General features: G+C 67.7%; 1 protein-coding gene and 1 pseudogene across 1 annotated transcript; both read left to right on the forward strand.

Annotated features, from left to right (window-relative positions):
- The first annotated feature begins 1,139 nt into the window (after positions 1-1,139).
- LOC138067371 (scavenger receptor cysteine-rich type 1 protein M130-like) lies at positions 1,140-17,627 on the forward strand. Its single transcript, XM_068944337.1, has 13 exons — positions 1,140-1,253; positions 1,803-2,123; positions 2,298-2,612; positions 2,755-3,063; positions 3,313-3,627; positions 4,118-4,435; positions 4,522-4,842; positions 5,082-5,468; positions 5,764-5,901; positions 6,238-6,339; positions 6,566-6,649; positions 6,946-7,074; positions 17,245-17,627. The coding sequence occupies exons 1-13, from the start codon at positions 1,187-1,189 to the stop codon at positions 17,367-17,369; spliced, it is 2,931 nt and encodes a 976-aa protein (XP_068800438.1). The 5' UTR covers positions 1,140-1,186; the 3' UTR covers positions 17,370-17,627.
- LOC138067569 (antigen WC1.1-like) lies at positions 11,114-16,920 on the forward strand (annotated as a pseudogene).
- Positions 17,628-17,974: the final 347 nt, after the last annotated feature.

Here is a 17,974-nt window from a genome sequence, read left to right on the forward strand (position 1 = left end):
CCTCTCCTGCCTCAGCCCTTTCCCAAAGTGCAGCGGCCCAGGAGCGGCCGTGTTGGCAAAGCTCATCCTCACTTCCTCCTCCTCTACAGGCCCTTTTCCGCTGGAGCTCAGTCCACCTTAGCCACACCACCCTCTGGAGAGGCTATCCTCAGTCCTTCTGCAGCAGTCCCCTTCACCCGCACGGTCAAGGGCACTGCCACCACTCTCCCATGACCCTCACCTTTGTCCCCAGAGCTCCCCGCTTGCTCTCAATTTGCTCCACCTCTCCCTGGCAGCCTCACCCCAAAGAGGTACCCATACGCAAAAGCAGAACATTATCTCTGTCAGAAATGCAGCTGGCTGAGCAGAAGCAACTGGCAAGATGCTGCCTGATGACAGGATCCCACAGACACGTGTGCTGGGGCAGGAGCGCAGCGGCTCCACCTCACGCTGCCCCACATCGGTAAGTGGGCTGCCACAGCCACTTCCAGGCGGGGGCTGGTGTGCAGTGGGCTGGGAGCCACCTCCTTCCTGGCTCCGTGCTGCGTGGGGCGAGCACGGCTGCTGCGGGGGCTCGTGGGTTGCAGGCCGCAAGCAGCACAGGCGGTTTCTAGCCTAGAGGCAGCCCCAGGGCCTGTCCTGTGTGGAGGGCCACAGAGCCAAGGTCCCTCAGGATTTCCCCCTCACCGGTGCCAGAGGACAGACCCACAGCACAAAAGAGCCTGCAGCACATGCTGTCCCCCAGCAGAGCAGGGTCCCTGTCGATGCAGGGCTCTTGTCAGAATCCCCAGAACAGCAGGGCCAGACCCAGCCTCATGCGGGCACAGCCATGGAAGGGCCCGCACACCCTGCACCCGCTGCAGGCACCAAGGTGAGGAGCCCTGCTCAGCCCATCCAGATCCCCACAAGGATGGCTGGGCAAGCGCCCACCCACTGGTGAGGCGTGCGTGATGCCAGAAGTGGTGCCGATCCGCATATATGGGCATGTACGGGGATGGGGAAGGTTATTGGAGGCTGGGGCTCCGTCAGATGGGAGATAACCCTCCTGATAACGCCTCAAAAGGTGCCTGCTGTGTTGATTGGCTCCCCTGGCAGCGGGGCCTGTGCCTCTGCCTATATATTGCCCTCCCCGCTGCAGGGGGCTCGTGGTGGCCCAGGAGGCAAGCAGGAGCTGGGGGGCTGCACTGCAGGACAGGTGGCGAACGGGATGGCCACCACCAGCCAGCTGCCCACCAGGGCACTGGGGCTGCTGCTGTGCATGCAGCTGTGCAGGGGTGAGTGCCTGCGCGTTCTCTGGGGCTAGGGTCACCTGCCCTCATGCCCAGAGTGGGAGGCAGCCCTGGGGCTCAGGTGGCTACCATGGGCTGAGTTGGGTCACCACAGGGATGTGCGTGCCTGGCTCAAGCGGGCTTGCTCGTGAGACTGGTGGAGTCATCTCACTAGGGCAGCCTTTGAGGGCTCACAGAGCCTGGGCTGTGCTGGGGATGGGTCTTCTACTGATGCAGCTGAATGCTGGGCAAACGTGGCGGGATACATTCCCTGCCCTGTCCCCCTTGCATTGGGTGCCAGGTGTTGAAGGGCTGGGTACGGCCCTGCCTTTCTTCAAAGTGGGTGTCCTGCAGCGCCCAGGGCTTTTCCACCCACACAGCTATCCCTCGTGCCAAGGGGTGGGCTCGGAGCAGGCAGTGGAGACTGGGAGAGCAAGGGACAGCCATGGGATGCACTCACCTGGGACAGGTGGACAGGGCAGGTTGTGATGGGCCCACGGGGTGCAACAATGGAGCTCAGTGCCCTCCTTTCTGGTCCCGCATGGGCACCCACAGGCACCGAGGAGCTGCGGCTGGTGGACGGAGGCAGCCGCTGCGAGGGCCGCGTGGAGGTGAAGCACGAGGGCCAGTGGGGCGTTGTGTGCAGCTACGACTTCCATTGGGATGTCCGCGAAGCCTCCGTGGTCTGCAGGCAGCTGGGATGTGGCACTGTGGCAAGGACCTCCCCGTACACGCCGTTTGGGGCCGGAACTGGACGGATTTGGCTACAACCCTTCTTCTGCAGTGGTACCGAGCCAGCACTCCACAACTGCTTCCACTATGGCTGGGGCCAGCATTACTGTGACCATGACAGGGACGTCGGAGTGACGTGCTCAGGTGTGGGATTGGGTGACCATGGTGGGGCACAGCCCCTTGGCTGTGCAGGGCCAGGAGAGGGCATGGTTCTGCCAAGGGCCTCCCCTCTGGGGCCTCCCCAGGCAGAGATGGGGGGAGGGAGTGGGACCGGGGCGCAGCACCCTCATGGCCTGCCTGACCACATCTCTGATGCAGATGCCGTGGAGCTGAGGCTGGTGAACGGAGGTGGTCCCTGCGAGGGCAGGCTGGAGGTGAAGCTGCGGGGCCAGTGGGGAACAGTGGCGGATGATGAATGGGACATGGCAGACGCTGAGGTGGTGTGTCAGCAGCTGGGCTGTGGCTCAGCCCAAAGTGCCCCTGGCGTGACCCGCTTTGGGGAAGGGTCTGGACCAATTCATCTTGTACGGCCTGATTGTCGTGGTGACGAGTCTGCCCTTTGGGACTGCACAATCCCGGGATGGGGGCCGTACAATGTCACCCATGGCTGGGATGTTGGTGTGGTCTGTCAAGGTAAGACCTCTGCGGAGGCTCCGTACAGCCTTGCACCTGGGTCCAGTGGTGGCAGCAGTAAGGCTCTTGGGCAGCCCCGTCACAACCCTCCCAGTGGATCTCGAGGGACCCCCAAGAGACCCCAGGCTCTCTGCCCCAACAGGATTTGTGCGGCTGGTCGGCGGGGACGGCGCCTGCTCGGGCCGCGTGGAGGTGAGGCAGGGCCGTGCCTGGGCCACCCTCTGCGAGGGCCGTGTGGACCTCAACACCGCCCACGTCATCTGCAAGGAGCAGGGGTGCGGAGCAGCTCTGGCCGTCACCGGGGCGGCGCGCTTTGGGGCAGGAGCCGGGCCCATCTGGGATGGGGGCTTCGAGTGTGCAGGCAACGAATCCCTCCTGTCCACCTGCGCCCGACGACTGCCCCACGGCCAGCGCTGCAACCACACCAGCGACGCCGGCGTCGTCTGCTCCCGTAAGAGCACGCGGTGAGGGGCAGAGGCTGCAGATGGGGGGCGCGGGGAGATGGGAAGTGGGCACAGGGTGGTCCTGGGCAGGGATGGGCGGAGAGGCTGCGGGCTGCCTTGTGGCAGCCCCCAGGGTGCCGGCAGGCAGAGGGGTCGGGGCAGGCAGAGGGCTGCCGTGCCTGCATGCCCCCACCGTCCTATGGGGACAGCGCTCGGCACCGGGGCCCGTCGCCTCCAGCGCCCTTTCTCCATCGCAGCCTACACAGGCTTCAGGCTGGCCAACGGCAGCACGGCGTGCGCAGGGCGAGTGGAGGTGGAGGCGCGGGGCACCTGGGGTGCCCTCTGCGACGCCGGCTGGGACGAGCCCGACGCCCACGTGCTCTGCCACCACCTCGGCTGTGGCTTTGCCACCTCTGTGCCCCGCGGAGGGTCTTTTGGGGCAGGCACCGGCCCCGTGTGGCGCGACACCTTTCACTGCAGCGGCAGCGAGTCCCACCTGGCAGAGTGCCCTGCCACGGCGCTGGGCATCCCCGCCTGCTCGCCAGGCCACACTGCCGCCGTCCAGTGCTCAGGTGCGTGTGGGGCGGGCAGCAGCGGCCACGAGGGCCTCCTGGCGGGCAGGGCACCGGGCACCCCAACACTGCGGGGTCCCACGCCCCGGGTTGCCACTGCCACCAGGAGCTGTGGGGCGCAGGGCGCGTCTCGGGCAGCACGGCCATTTCAGGCCAAGGGGAGGGCTGAGGCAGGTGCAGAGCAGGAGGGAGCCCGCCTAGAGGAGGGCAGTGGCGCCGGGCTGTCCCCCTCCGTGCCGGGGGCTCCGCGGCCCCCCCGGTGCTGCCATCTGCCCCGGTGCTGCTGCAGCCACGCCAGGGAGGGATGTGGCGGGCGCTCTCTGCTCTGCCCCACCGCCCCGGCCCCGCTGGCAGCCCTCGGAGGGCTCGCCGGCCATCGACGCCGCCTCTGGGCTGGCGGGGCCGGGGGCGGGCGGGGCCCTGCGGGCAGGCCCAGCCCCCAGCGCTCCCCGCAGCCCCCTCAGGACATGTGCCCTCTCGGAGGGACCAGGTGGCGCTGAACCCCTGCGGCTGGTGGACGGGGAGAGCCGCTGCGACGGGCGCCTGGAGATGGCCCTGGGCGACGCCTGGGGCCCGGTGCTGGCCGAGCGGTGGGACGCGAGCGGCGCCACCGTGGTGTGCCGGCAGCTGCGGTGCGGCGCGGCGGAGCAGGCCTACGCCGCCCCGCTGCTGGGACCAGCGTCGAGCCGCGTGGGGCTGAGCGGGCTCCGGTGCGCAGGCACGGAGGCTCGCCTGGCCCACTGCAACGCCACGGCCGCCACGGCTGCGCCGGCGGGCCGCGCCCACCAAGCGGCCGTTGTCTGCTCGGGTGAGTGTGCCGGGAAGGGCCCCGGGGCCCTGGGGCACCGCCCGCACCAAAGGGGCTGCCCCAAGCCGGGCTGTCTCCCGCTGCAGGCAGCCGGCGCCTACGGCTGGCGAGCGGCCCCGGCCGCTGCGCCGGCAGAGTGGAGCTCTACGTCCGGGGCGCCTGGAGCAGCGTCTGCCAGGACTCGTGGCACCTGTCCGACGCCGCCGTCGTCTGCCGCCACTTGGGCTGCGGCCAGGCCCTGGCAGCGCCCGCCTCGGCCCGCTACGGCCGCGGCTCGGGGCCGCTGTGGCTGGGCGCTGGTGGCTGCTCCGGGGCCGAGGCCACGCTCTGGCACTGCCCGGCCCCGGCCCCGGCCCCGGGGCAGCGCGGGTGCAAGCAGGGCGCTGGCGCAGCAGCCGTCTGCTCAGGTCAGCACCACCCTCCACCGGGGCCGGCGCCAGCGGCACTCTGGCAGCGGCCGTGGGGCCAGCCCTCCCCACTCGCCTCCCTGCCCACCTCCCAACACCCTGGGCACTGCCGGCGGGCAACGCGGCGCCTCGGCCCCGCCGACGTGGGCTCCTCTCGCTGCCTGGGGGAAGCGCTCGGGCTGGCGGGGCTGTGTGCCCGACGCCAGCTGAGCTGCCACCTCCGTGCTTGCCCCTTGCAGAGCTCACAGCCCTGCGGCTGGTGGGCGGCAGCGGCTGCGCCGGGCGCCTGCAGGTCTTCTACAACGGGACGTGGGGCAGCGTGTGCGCCAACGGCACCAGCCGCGCCACAGCCGCCGTGGTGTGCCGGCAGCTGGGCTGCGGGGCCGGGGGCAGCCTGGCGGCCGTCCCCGCAACCCCCCAGGCCGGGGGCCCCGCCTGGCTGGCCTGGGTGCAGTGCGGCGAGGGGGCCGACTCCCTCTGGCGCTGCCCCTCCGCCCCCTGGCACCCGCACCACTGCCGCTCCCCCGGGGACACCCACATCACGTGCCACGGGCAGCCTCCAGCCAACAGCGCGACTCCCACGCCAGCCCCCACCACCGCCTGCCCCGCCGGCGCAGCCTGCACAGGTAGCTCTGCCCGCCCAGGCCAGCACCGTGGCCCCACGCACCCTCCCGCTCTGGCCGCTGCAGCCCAGGGCAAGGCCAGCACCTCTGGCAAGGACAGGCCTGCTGCTGGCCTGCTGCCACCCCTCCGCCCAACACAGGGCTTGACCCCAGGCCAAAGGGTGCCCTCCTTGGCCTCCCTGTCCCGGCAGCCACTCCCCTGCATCCCCCCAGGCATCCACTCCTCCTCTGGACAATGCAGCATGCCAGAGGCTCCACGGCCTCCCTCCACCTCCACCGCCTTTCCATGTCCTCACAGGTGCCCCCAGGAACCCCCCAACACCTGCTGGGGCCATGCCGCTGACCACTGTCCTCTGCATCGTCCTGGGGACCCTTCTGTGCCTGGCCCTGGGGGCCCTCGCTGTGCAGGCATGGCGCTCCATGGCTCGGCGCACAGGTGAGTCCCACCGGGGGTCTCTGCGGCTGAAGCTACCAGGACGAGGGGTCCCGGCAGAGCCAGAGAGGCCTGGGGGCTGCTTATGTCTCCTGGCACTGCCCGGCCCAGCTGCACAGGCTGGGACAGGCACAGCAGAGCAGGCCAGAAGGTCAGTGCAGAGCTAGGGCAGGACCCGGCACAACATGGGCACCACGCAGGGGCACCACAGCCACTCCGACAACAGGGCAAAACCCCTATGGGGCTGGGCCACAGGGTTATCGCGGGGAGAGCTGGTGACCTCCAGCATCCCACGTGCTGCACCCACGGCCTCGGGTTATCACTGCCCTTCATTTCCAGGCCCCCGCAGAGCTGCAGATACACTCTCAGAGGCAGAGGCCGTCTATGAGGAGCTCGACTACACCCTGACACCCGAGTACCAGCAGGTCCCCAGTGGCTCAGGTGTGTGCACCCTGGGCCTGACAGCCAGTGGCGCGTTGAGGCCCCCACGCAACCAGCTCAGCAGCCCGGCAGGGAGCCTGCCCACGGGCTGGCCACAGGGAGGGAGCTGCAGCAAGGGGGCCTCTCCTGGCCAGCGGCAGTCCTCGCTCTGCCAAGAGGACATCCTGTCCCCGCTGCTGGCCAGGCCATGGGGCCACACACCCTGCCCTAACACCCCATCCTCCAGCCTCACCATCGCAGGGCTCAGGGACCAAGCTGCCCTATTACACCCAGCACAGCATGGAGGACAGCAAGCCCGGGACTGCCGCAGGTACAGGGCCGGGGTGCAGGACCAGGCTGCCACGCACCCACAGGGGCAGCCCTCACACCGCAGCTGGTACCGGCACACACCTCATGCGGTGGGCAGGGCAGCACCTCCCCTTGGTCCTTTGCTGGGCCGCCTCTTGGAGTTGGGGGCCAAGTGTCAGGGCTGCTGGCTCCAGCCGAGAGCTGGCGGCCTCACAGAGCAGGCCCCAACGTGGGCATCCCCGGCACCGTGGCCGGTGGGGGCTGGCGTCACTGGAGCCCGGGCTTGGCCTCGCTTTCACTCTCTGCTGTCTGATGCAGACGTCCCTGGCCTGACCAGGCACGAACCCCCGGATGGGTATGATGATGCCTCCACCGTGCTGGAGCCAGGAGAGGCCGCTGCTCCGGGGTCAAGTGACGGAGGTGTGTGCGAGGCTCCAGTGCTGGGAGGTAAGAGGTATCGGAGATGGCATGGGCAGCGCTGCCGTGACAGAGGCCGTACTGTCCCTTTGGCAGAGCCAGCTCCCCTGCACTTTGCCGGGGAGATGGGCAGCACGGGGGCATGGAGGAAGCCCTGGCCGGGGCCTGGCATCCGGGGCACGAAGCAGCACCTGCCAGGCACTGGCCTTGCTGTCCACAGCGGGGAGACAGCCCTCCCTCAGCCCCCTAGAGCCGCCCGCAACCGCCACAGACGCCCTGGCCTCAACACACAGTGACATGGGCTACGACGACGTTGGCATTGGTAGTCCCAGGACGTCTCTCTGAGGACAGCAAGGCTGCCCCAAAGCAGTCCCTGAGGACACGTGCGACACAGTAGGGCTCTGCCCCTGCAAAGCCACAGCCTGGCCATGGTGGGGATCACCCACTCAATGTATAGCCCACTGGGGCCTGATGAGGACTGCGGGCACAGTGGGGAACCGCCTCCAGCCTCCCTCCCACGCAGCCCCTCAGCACTACCTGAGTTTCTGTACACTTCCCCTGGGACTGTCTCGCTTTGCGATTAAAAGCCCACAAGTGCTTGGAGGCTCGGCTCCAGGGCCAGTGCTCTTCTGCGAGAGCCCTCAGTCAATTGCTGCTCTGCGCCTGGTCCCTGGTGTCTGTACGCAGTAGGAAAGTGCCCCCGCTTGGGCTCAGCGGCTGTTGGTTGTGCTGCAGCTGGGAAAAGTGTGCCTGCGTGGGAGGTGAGCTTCCCCTGGGAGAGAGAAGGATGCCCAGCAGCTGTGAAGCGACTGTGGGCAGGCGCTTGCCACCCTCGCCCCTGCCCTGGCAGAGGGCTCTGGCATGTGGGATGGAGGGAAAGTGCTGGGGTGGCATCAGGTGCTGGCCACTGCATCACAGAATCCCAGAGCAGATGAGGTTGGCAATGACCTCTGGTGATCATTGAGTCCAACTCCCCCTGCTCAAGCAGCGCCACCTCCAGCCCATTGCCCACGACCCTCTCCACACACTGCTGCAATATCTCCAAGCAGGGACACACACTCACACAACCTTTCTGGGAAAACTGCTCCAGGGCTCCCGCACCCCCACAGGAAACAAGTTTCTCCCCCTCTCCAGACAGAACTTCCTCCCTTTCAGTTTGTGCCCATTGCCTCGCCTCCTCTCAGTGGGCCCCTCTGACAAGAGTCTGGCCCCATCCTCTTCACACCTTCCCTTCCGATATTCATACCCACCTATAAGATCCCCCCTCACTCTTCTCTTCTCCACACTGTACAGCCCCACCTCTCTCAGCCTTTCCTCCTATGACAGATGCTCCCGTCCCTTCAGCATCTTGCTAGCCCTTCCTTGGACTCGCTCCAGCAGCTCCACGTCTCTCTTGTATTGGGCAGCCCAGAACTGCACACAGCAGCCCACACGGGGCCTCCCCAGGCAAGAGCTGAGGGCAAGGATCACCTCCCTCGACCTCCGGCCAACACTCTGCCTAATGCAGCCCCGCACACCGTTGGCCTTCTTGGCCATCGGGCCACAGTGCTGGCTCAAGGTCTGCTTGTTCTCCACCAAGCCTGGCTGTATGAGGGGAGGTCCTCCCTGCTCCTTCTCTGCACACCTGCTTCCCACCACCTCAGCCCCCAGCCTGTACCGGTGCTGGGGGTTGTCCCTCCTGGGCTGCAGGCCTCTGCACTTCCCTTCACTCAACTTCAAGACGCTCCCCTCTGCCCATCGCTCCAGCCTGGCCAGCTCCCGCAGAATGGCACCTCTGCCACTCCTCCCACCTTTGGCTCATCAGCAAACTTGCTGCCAGCGCCCTCTCTCCCTTCCTCCAAGTCACTGAGCAATAACTTGAACTATACTGCACCCACTCTTCACCCCTGGGGCACACCACGAGGGGATACACGCCGATCCACCTCAACTCTGTCCCGCTCTGCACAACCCTCTGAGCTCTGCCATACAGCCAGCTTTCAAGACACCACCCTCTCTGCTCCTCTCACCCACACTTCCTCAGCTTCCCTATGAGGATGTGAGGCGAGACAGGGTCCAAAGCCTTTCGCTAGTCAAGGGACACAGCATCCACTGCTCTCTCCTCATCTACCCAGCCTGGCGTCTCATCACAGAACGCTCTCCGGTTGCTTAAGCAGGATTTCTCCCCCATTCACTCCATGCTCACTGCTCTGGATCACTTCCTTAGCTGCCAAATGCTTGGAAATGGTGTCCAGGATGAGCTGCTCCATCACCTTTCCAGGCCTCGAGGTGAGGTTGCCCGACCTGCAGTTCCCTGCACCCCGCTTCTTGCCCGGTGGGAAGACTCACTCCAGTCCGACATTTGCTTTCTTCCAGGCCTCAGGCACCTTCCGTGATCGCTAAGCCCATCCTCCTCCAGCAAGGCCAAGTCTGCCTTTCGCCAGGCTTTCTCCCTGCTCTCCAGCACCCGGGAGTCCCGAGGTAAAGACCACTCTTGCCAGTAAAGACTGCACCAAAGGCCGCACTCAGCCTCTCTGCCTTTTCTGTCTCCTTTGGCACCACCACCCTTGCCCCGTTCACCAGCAGGCCCACCGTTTCCCTACTCCTCCTTTTGTCACCCAGCTATTTTAAGAAGCCCTCCGTGTTGTCCTTCACATCCGTCGCCACATTAAAGTCCCAGTGGGCCTTGGCCTTCCAAGACCCACCCCTGCCTCCTTGCACAACCTCCCTTTCTTCCTCCCAGGTTGCCTCAAGCTGCCTCCACACCAGCCCTTCTTCACGTTTGGCGAGTTCTCCCAAGCAAAGCCAAGCTGGGAAACTGACGTCGTGTGGCATTGCAGTGCTGGAAGAGTGGTTCCAGTGATGAGCAGCTCCTACCACATCTGGCTTCATTTGCAACTGGCTTTGCTTCTTGTTGGCTTACAGTACAAACAGCAGTACAGAGCACACGTGGTGAGGGAGCTCCTTCGGCCTCTCTCCATCCTCATGCACTACTGAACCCTCCTCTCCTGCCTCAGCCCTTTCCCAAAGTGCAGCGGCCCAGGAGCGGCCGTGTTGGCAAAGCTCATCCTCACTTCCTCCTCCTCTACAGGCCCTTTTCTGCTGGAGCTCAGTCCACCTTAGCCACACCACCCTCTGGAGAGGCTATCCCCAGACCCCCTTCACCCGCACGGTCAAGGGCACTGCCACCACTCTCCCGTGACCCTCACCTTTGTCCCCAGAGCTCCCAGCTTGCTCTCAATTTGCTCCACCTCTCCCTGGCAGCCTCACCCCAAAGAGGTACCCATACGCAAAAGCAGAACATTATCTCTGTCAGAAATGCAGCTGGCTGAGCAGAAGCAACTGGCAAGATGCTGCCTGATGACAGGATCCCACAGACACGTGTGCTGGGGCAGGAGCGCAGCGGCTCCACCTCACTCTGCCCCACATCGGTAAGTGGGCTGCCACAGCCACTTCCAGGCGGGGGCTGGTGTGCAGTGGGCTGGGAGCCACCTCCTTCCTGGCTCCGTGCTGCGTGGGGCGAGCACGGCTCCTGCGGGGGCTCGTGGGTTGCAGGCCACACACCTGCAAGCAGCACAGGCGGTTTCTAGCCTAGAGGCAGCCCCAGGGCCTGTCCTGTGTGGAAGGCCACGGGGTCAAGGTCCCTCAGGATTTCCCCCTCACCAGTGCCAGAGGACAGACCTACAGCACAAAGGAGCCTGCAGCACATGCTGTCCCCCAGCAGAGCAGGGTCCCTGACGACGCAGGGCTCTTGCCGGCCCCCCCAGCACAGCAGGGCCAGACCCAGCCCCATGTGGGCACAGCCATGGAAGGGCCCGCACGCCCTGCATGGCACCTAGGTGGGGAGCCCTGCTCAGGGACAGCAGGCCGGGCAAGGCGCGCATGATGCCAGAAGTGGTGCCGAACCGCATATATGGGCATGTACGGGGATGGGGAAGGTTATTGGAGGCTGGGGCTCCGTCAGATGGGAGATAACCCTCCTGATAACGCCTCAAAAGGTGCCTGCTGCGTTGATTGGCTCCCCTGGCAGCGGGGCCTGTGCCTCTGCCTATATATTGCCCTCCCCGCTGCAGGGGGCTCGTGGTGGCCCGGGAGGCAAGCAGGAGCTGGGGGGCTGCACTGCAGGAGAGGAGGCGAATGGGATGGCCACCACCAGCCAGCTGCCCACCAGGGCACTGGGGCTGCTCCTGTGCATGCAGCTGTGCAGGGGTGAGTGCCTGCATGTTCTCTGGGGCTGGGGTCGCCTGCCCTCATGCCCAGAGTGGGAGGCAGCCCTGGGGCTCAGGTGGCTACCATGGGCTGAGTTGGGTCACCGCAGGGATGTGCATGCCTGGCTCAAGCGGGCTTGCTCGTGAGACTGGTGGAGTCATCTCACTAGGGCAGCCTTTGAGGGCTCACAGAGCCTGGGCTGTGCTGGGGATGGGTCTTCTACTGATGCAGCTGAATGCTGGGCAAACATGGCGGGATACATTCCCTGCCCTGTCCCCCTTGCATTGGGCGTCAGGCAGTGAAGGGCTGGGTATGGCCCTGCCTTTCTTCAAAGTGGGTGTCCTGCAGCGCCCAGGGCTTTTCCACCCACACGGCTATCCCTCGTGCCAAGGGGTGGGCTCGGAGCAGACAGTGGAGACTGGGAGAGCAAGGGACAGCCGTGGGACACAGCCACCTGGGACAGGTGGACAGGGCAGGTTGTGATGGGCCCACGGGGTGCAACAATGGAGCTCAGTGCCCTCCTTTCTGCTCCCGCATGGGCACCCACAGGCACCGGGGAGCTGCGGCTGGTGGACGGAGGCAGCCGCTGCGAGGGCCGCGTGGAGGTGAAGCACGAGGGCCAGTGGGGACGGAGGGCCAGTGTGCAGCTACGACTTCACCTGGGATGTCCACGGGGCCTCTGTGGTCTGCAGGCAGCTGGGATGTGGCACTGTGGCAAGGACCTCCCCGTACACGCCGTTTGGGGCCGGGACCGGCCGGATTTGGCTGCAACCCTTCTGCAGTGGCACTGAGCCAGCACTCCACAACTGCATCCACTTTGGCTGGGGCCAGCACTACTGTGACCATGGCACGGACGTCGGAGTGACGTGCTCAGGTGTGGGATTGGGTGACCATGGTGGGGCACAGCCCCTGGGCTGTGCAGGGCCGGGAGAGGGCATGGTTCTGTCAAGGGCCTCCCCTCTGGGGCCTCCCCAGGCAGAGATGGGGGGAGGGAGTGGGGCCGGGGCGCAGCACCCTCATGGCCTGCCTGCCCACATCTCTGATGCAGATGCCGTGGAGCTGAGGCTGGTGAACGGAGGTGGTCCCTGCGAGGGCAGGCTGGAGGTGAAGCTGCGGGGCCAGTGGGGAACAGTGGCAGACGGTGCCTGGGACATGGAGGACGCTGAGGTGGTGTGTCAGCAGCTGGGCTGTGGCTCAGCCCAAAGTGCCCATGACTGGACCCACTTTGGGGAAGGGTCTGGACCAATTCATCTTGTACGGCCTGACTGTCGTGGGAATGAGTCTGCCCTCTGGGACTGCACAATCCCGGGATGGGGGCCGTACAATGGCCGCCATGGTTGGGATGTTGGTGTGGTCTGTCAAGGTAAGAGGCATGGGGCAGCTCCGTGCAGCCTTGCACTTGGGGCCAGATGTGGAAGCCCCAAGACTCTCGGGGCAGCCCCTCCACAAGACCCCAGTGGATCCCGAGGGACCCCCAAGAGACCCCAGGCTCTCTGCCCCGACAGGATTTGTGCGGCTGGTCGGCGGGGACGGCGCCTGCTCGGGCCGCGTGGAGGTGAGGCAGGGCCGTGCCTGGGCCACCCTCTGCGAGGGCCATGTGGACCTCAACACCGCCCACGTCATCTGCAAGGAGCTGGGGTGCGGAGCAGCTCTGGCCGTCACCGGGGCGGCGCGCTTTGGGGCAGGAGCCGGGCCCATCTGGGACGGGGGCTTCGAGTGTGCAGGCAACGAATCCCTCCTGTCCACCTGCGCCCGACGACTGCCCCACGGCCAGCGCTGCAACCACACCAGCGACGCCGGCGTCGTCTGCTCCCGTAAGAGCACGCAGTGAGGGGCAGAGGCTGCAGATGGGGGCTGCGGGGAGATGGGAAGTGGGCACAGGGTGGTCCTGGGCAGGGATGGGCGGAGAGGCTGCGGGCTGCCTTGTGGCAGCTCCCAGGGTGCCGGCAGGCAGAGGGGTCGGGGCAGGCAGAGGGCTGCCGTGCCTGCATGCCCCCACCGTCCTATGGGGACAGCGCTTGGCACCGGGGCCCGTCGCCTCCAGCGCCCTTTCTCCATCGCAGCCTACACGGGCTTCAGGCTGGCCAACGGCAGCACGGCGTGCGCAGGGCGAGTGGAGGTGGAGGCGCGGGGCACCTGGGGTGCCCTCTGCGACGCCGGCTGGGACGAGCCCGACGCCCACGTGCTCTGCCACCACCTCGGCTGTGGCTTTGCCACCTCTGTGCCCCGCGGAGGGTCTTTTGGGGCAGGCACCGGCCCCGTGTGGCGCGACACCTTTCACTGCAGCGGCAGCGAGTCCCACCTGGCAGAGTGCCCTGCCACGGCGCTGGGCATCCCCGCCTGCTCGCCAGGCCACACTGCCGCCGTCCAGTGCTCAGGTGCGTGTGGGGCGGGCAGCAGCGGCCACGAGGGCCTCCTGGCGGGCAGGGCACCGGGCACCCCAACACTGCGGGGTCCCACTCCCCGGGTTGCCACTGCCACCAGGAGCTGTGGGGCGCAGGGCGCGTCTCGGGCAGCACGGCCATTTCAGGCCAAGGGGAGGGCTGAGGCAGGTGCAGAGCAGGAGGGAGCCCGCCTAGAGGAGGGCAGTGGCGCCGGGCTGTCCCCCTCCGTGCCGGGGGCTCCGCGGCCCCCCCGGTGCTGCCATCTGCCCCGGTGCTGCTGCAGCCACGCCAGGGAGGGATGTGGCGGGCGCTCTCTGCTCTGCCCCACCGCCCCGGCCCCGCTGGCAGCCCTCGGAGGGCTCGCCGGCCATCGACGCCGCCTCTGGGCTGGCGGGGCCGGGGGCGGGCGGGGCCCTGCGGGCAGGCCCAGCCCCCAGCGCTCCCCGCAGCCCCCTCAGGACATGTGCCCTCTCGGAGGGACCAGGTGGCGCTGAACCCCTGCGGCTGGTGGACGGGGAGAGCCGCTGCGACGGGCGCCTGGAGATGGCCCTGGGCGACGCCTGGGGCCCGGTGCTGGCCGAGCGGTGGGACGCGAGCGGCGCCACCGTGGTGTGCCGGCAGCTGCGGTGCGGCGCGGCGGAGCAGGCCTACGCCGCCCCGCTGCTGGGACCAGCGTCGAGCCGCGTGGGGCTGAGCGGGCTCCGGTGCGCAGGCACGGAGGCTCGCCTGGCCCACTGCAACGCCACGGCCGCCACGGCTGCGCCGGCGGGCCGCGCCCACCAAGCGGCCGTTGTCTGCTCGGGTGAGTGTGCCGGGAAGGGCCCCGGGGCCCTGGGGCACCGCCCGCACCAAAGGGGCTGCCCCAAGCCGGGCTGTCTCCCGCTGCAGGCAGCCGGCGCCTACGGCTGGCGAGCGGCCCCGGCCGCTGCGCCGGCAGAGTGGAGCTCTACGTCCGGGGCGCCTGGAGCAGCGTCTGCCAGGACTCGTGGCACCTGTCCGACGCCGCCGTCGTCTGCCGCCACTTGGGCTGCGGCCAGGCCCTGGCAGCGCCCGCCTCGGCCCGCTACGGCCGCGGCTCGGGGCCGCTGTGGCTGGGCGCTGGTGGCTGCTCCGGGGCCGAGGCCACGCTCTGGCACTGCCCGGCCCCGGCCCCGGCCCCAGGGCAGCGCGGGTGCAAGCAGGGCGCCGGCGCAGCAGCCGTCTGCTCAGGTCAGCACCGCCCTCCACCGGGGCCGGCGCCAGCGGCACTCTGGCAGCGGCCGTGGGGCCAGCCCTCCCCACTCGCCTCCCTGCCCACCTCCCAACACCCTGGGCACTGCCGGCAGGCAACGCGGCGCCTCGGCCCCGCCGACGTGGGCTCCTCTCGCTGCCTGGGGGAAGCGCTCGGGCTGGCGGGGCTGTGTGCCCGACGCCAGCTGAGCTGCCACCTCCGTGCTTGCCCCTTGCAGAGCTCACAGCCCTGCGGCTGGTGGGCGGCAGCGGCTGCACCGGGCGCCTGCAGGTCTTCTACAACGGGACGTGGGGCAGCGTGTGCGCCAACGGCACCAGCCGCGCCACAGCCGCCGTGGTGTGCCGGCAGCTGGGCTGCGGGGCCGGGGGCAGCCTGGCGGCCGTCCCCGCAACCCCCCAGGCCGGGGGCCCCGCCTGGCTGGCCTGGGTGCAGTGCGGCGAGGGGGCCGACTCCCTCTGGCGCTGCCCCTCCGCCCCCTGGCACCCGCACCACTGCCGCTCCCCCGGGGACACCCACATCACGTGCCACGGGCAGCCTCCAGCCAACAGCGCGACTCCCACGCCAGCCCCCACCACCGCCTGCCCCGCCGGCGCAGCCTGCACAGGTAGCTCTGCCCACCCAGGCCAGCACCGTGGCCCCACGCACCCTCCCGCTCTGGCCGCTGCAGCCCAGGGCAAGGCCAGCACCTCTGGCAAGGACAGGCCTGCTGCTGGCCTGCTGCCACCCCTCCGCCCAACACAGGGCTTGACCCCAGGCCAAAGGGTGCCCTCCTTGGCCTCCCTGTCCCGGCAGCCACTCCCCTGCATCCCCCCAGGCATCCACTCCTCCTTTGGACAATGCAGCATGCCAGAGGCTCCACGGCCTCCCTCCACCTCCACCGCCTTTCCATGTCCTCACAGGTGCCCCCAGGAACCCCACAACACCTGCTGGGGCCATGCCGCTGACCACCGTCCTCTGCATCGTCCTGGGGACCCTTCTGTGCCTGGCCCTGGGGGCCCTCGCCGTGCAGGCATGGCGTTCCATGGCTCGGCGCACAGGTGAGTCCCACCGGAGGTCTCTGCGGCTGAAGCTACCAGGACGAGGGGTCCCGGCAGAGCCAGAGAGGCCTGGGGGCTGCTTATGTCTCCTGGCACTGCCCGGCCCAGCTGCACAGGCTGGGACAGGCACAGCAGAGCAGGCCAGAAGGCCAGTGCAGAGCTAGGGCAGGACCCGGCACAACATGGGCACCACGCAGGGGCACCGCAGCCACTCCGACGACAGGGCAAAACCCCTATGGGGCTGGGCCACAGGGTTATCGCGGGGAGAGCTGGTGACCTCCAGCATCCCACGTGCTGCACCCACGGCCTCGGGTTATCACTGCCCTTCATTTCCAGGCCCCCGCAGAGCTGCAGATACACTCTCAGAGGCAGAGGCCGTCTATGAGGAGCTCGACTACACCCTGACACCCGAGTACCAGCAGGTCCCCAGTGGCTCAGGTGTGTGCACCCTGGGCCTGACAGCCAGTGGCGCGTTGAGGCCCCCACGCAACCAGCTCAGCAGCCCGGCAGGGAGCCTGCCCACGGGCTGGCCACAGGGAGGGAGCTGCAGCAAGGGGGCCTCTCCTGGCCAGCGGCAGTCCTCGCTCTGCCAAGAGGACATCCTGTCCCCGCTGCTGGCCAGGCCATGGGGCCACACACCCTGCCCTAACACCCCATCCTCCAGCCTCACCATCGCAGGGCTCAGGGACCAAGCTGCCCTATTACACCCAGCACAGCATGGAGGACAGCAACCCCGGGACTGCCGCAGGTACAGGGCCGGGGTGCAGGACCAGGCTGCCACGCACCCACAGGGGCAGCCCTCACACCGCAGCTGGTACCGGCACACACCTCATGCGGTGGGCAGGGCAGCACCTCCCCTTGGTCCTTTGCTGGGCCGCCTCTTGGAGTTGGGGGCCGAGTGTCAGGGCTGCTGGCTCCAGCTGAGAGCTGGCGGCCTCACAGAGCAGGCCCCAACGTGGGCATCCCCGGCACCGTGGCCGGTGGGGGCTGGCGTCACTGGAGCCCGGGCTTGGCCTCGCTTTCACTCTCTGCTGTCTGATGCAGACGTCCCTGGCCTGACCAGGCACGAACCCCCGGATGGGTACGATGATGCCTCCACCGTGCTGGAGCCAGGAGAGGCCGCTGCTCCGGGGTCAAGTGACGGAGGTGTGTGCGAGGCTGCGGCACTGGGAGGTAAGAGGTATCGGAGATGGCATGGGCAGCGCTGCCGTGACAGAGGCCGTACTGTCCCGCCAGCAGAGCTGGTTCCCCTGCACTTTGTCGGGGAGATGGGCAGCACGGGGGCATGGAGGAAGCCCTGGCCGGGGCCTGGCATCCGGGGCACGAAGCAGCACCTGCCAGGCACTGGCCTTGCTGTCCACAGCGGGGAGACAGCCCTCCCTCAGCCCCCTAGAGCCGCCCGCAACCGCCACAGACGCCCTGGCCTCAACACCCAGTGACACGGGCTACGACGACGTTGGCATTGGTAGTCCCAGGACGTCTCTCTGAGGACAGCAAGGCTGCCCCAAAGCAGTCCCTGAGGACACGTGCGACACAGTAGGGCTCTGCCCCTGCGGAGCCACAGCCTGGCCATGGTGGGGATCACCCGCTCAATGTATAGCCCACTGGGGCCTGATGAGGACTGCGGACACAGTGGGGAACTGCCTCCAGCCTCCCTCCCACGCAGCCCTTCAGCACTACCTGAGTTTCTGTACACTTCCCCTGGGACTGTCTCGCTTTGCGATTAAAAGCCCACAAGTGCTTGGAGGCTCGGCTCCAGGGCCAGTGCTCTTCTGCGAGAGCCCTCAGTCAATTGCTGCTCTGCGCCTGGTCCCTGGTGTCTGTACGCAGTGGGAAAGTGCCCCCGCTTGGGCTCAGCGGCTGTTGGTTGTGCTGCATCTGGGAAAAGTGTGCCCGCGTGGGAGGTGAGCTTCCCCTGGGAGAGAGAAGGATGCCCAGCAGCTGTGAAGCGACTGTGGGCAGGCACTTGCCACCCTCGCCCCTGCCCTGGCAGAGGGCTCTGGCATGTGGGATGGAGGGAAAGTGCTGGGGTGGCACCAGGTGCTGGCCAGTGCCCTGCCCTTGCCTGGGTGCTGCTGCCAGAACTTAGAGGA

This window comes from Struthio camelus, chromosome 5 (genome assembly GCF_040807025.1).
Source record: "Struthio camelus isolate bStrCam1 chromosome 5, bStrCam1.hap1, whole genome shotgun sequence".
NCBI lineage: Eukaryota > Metazoa > Chordata > Aves > Struthioniformes > Struthionidae > Struthio > Struthio camelus.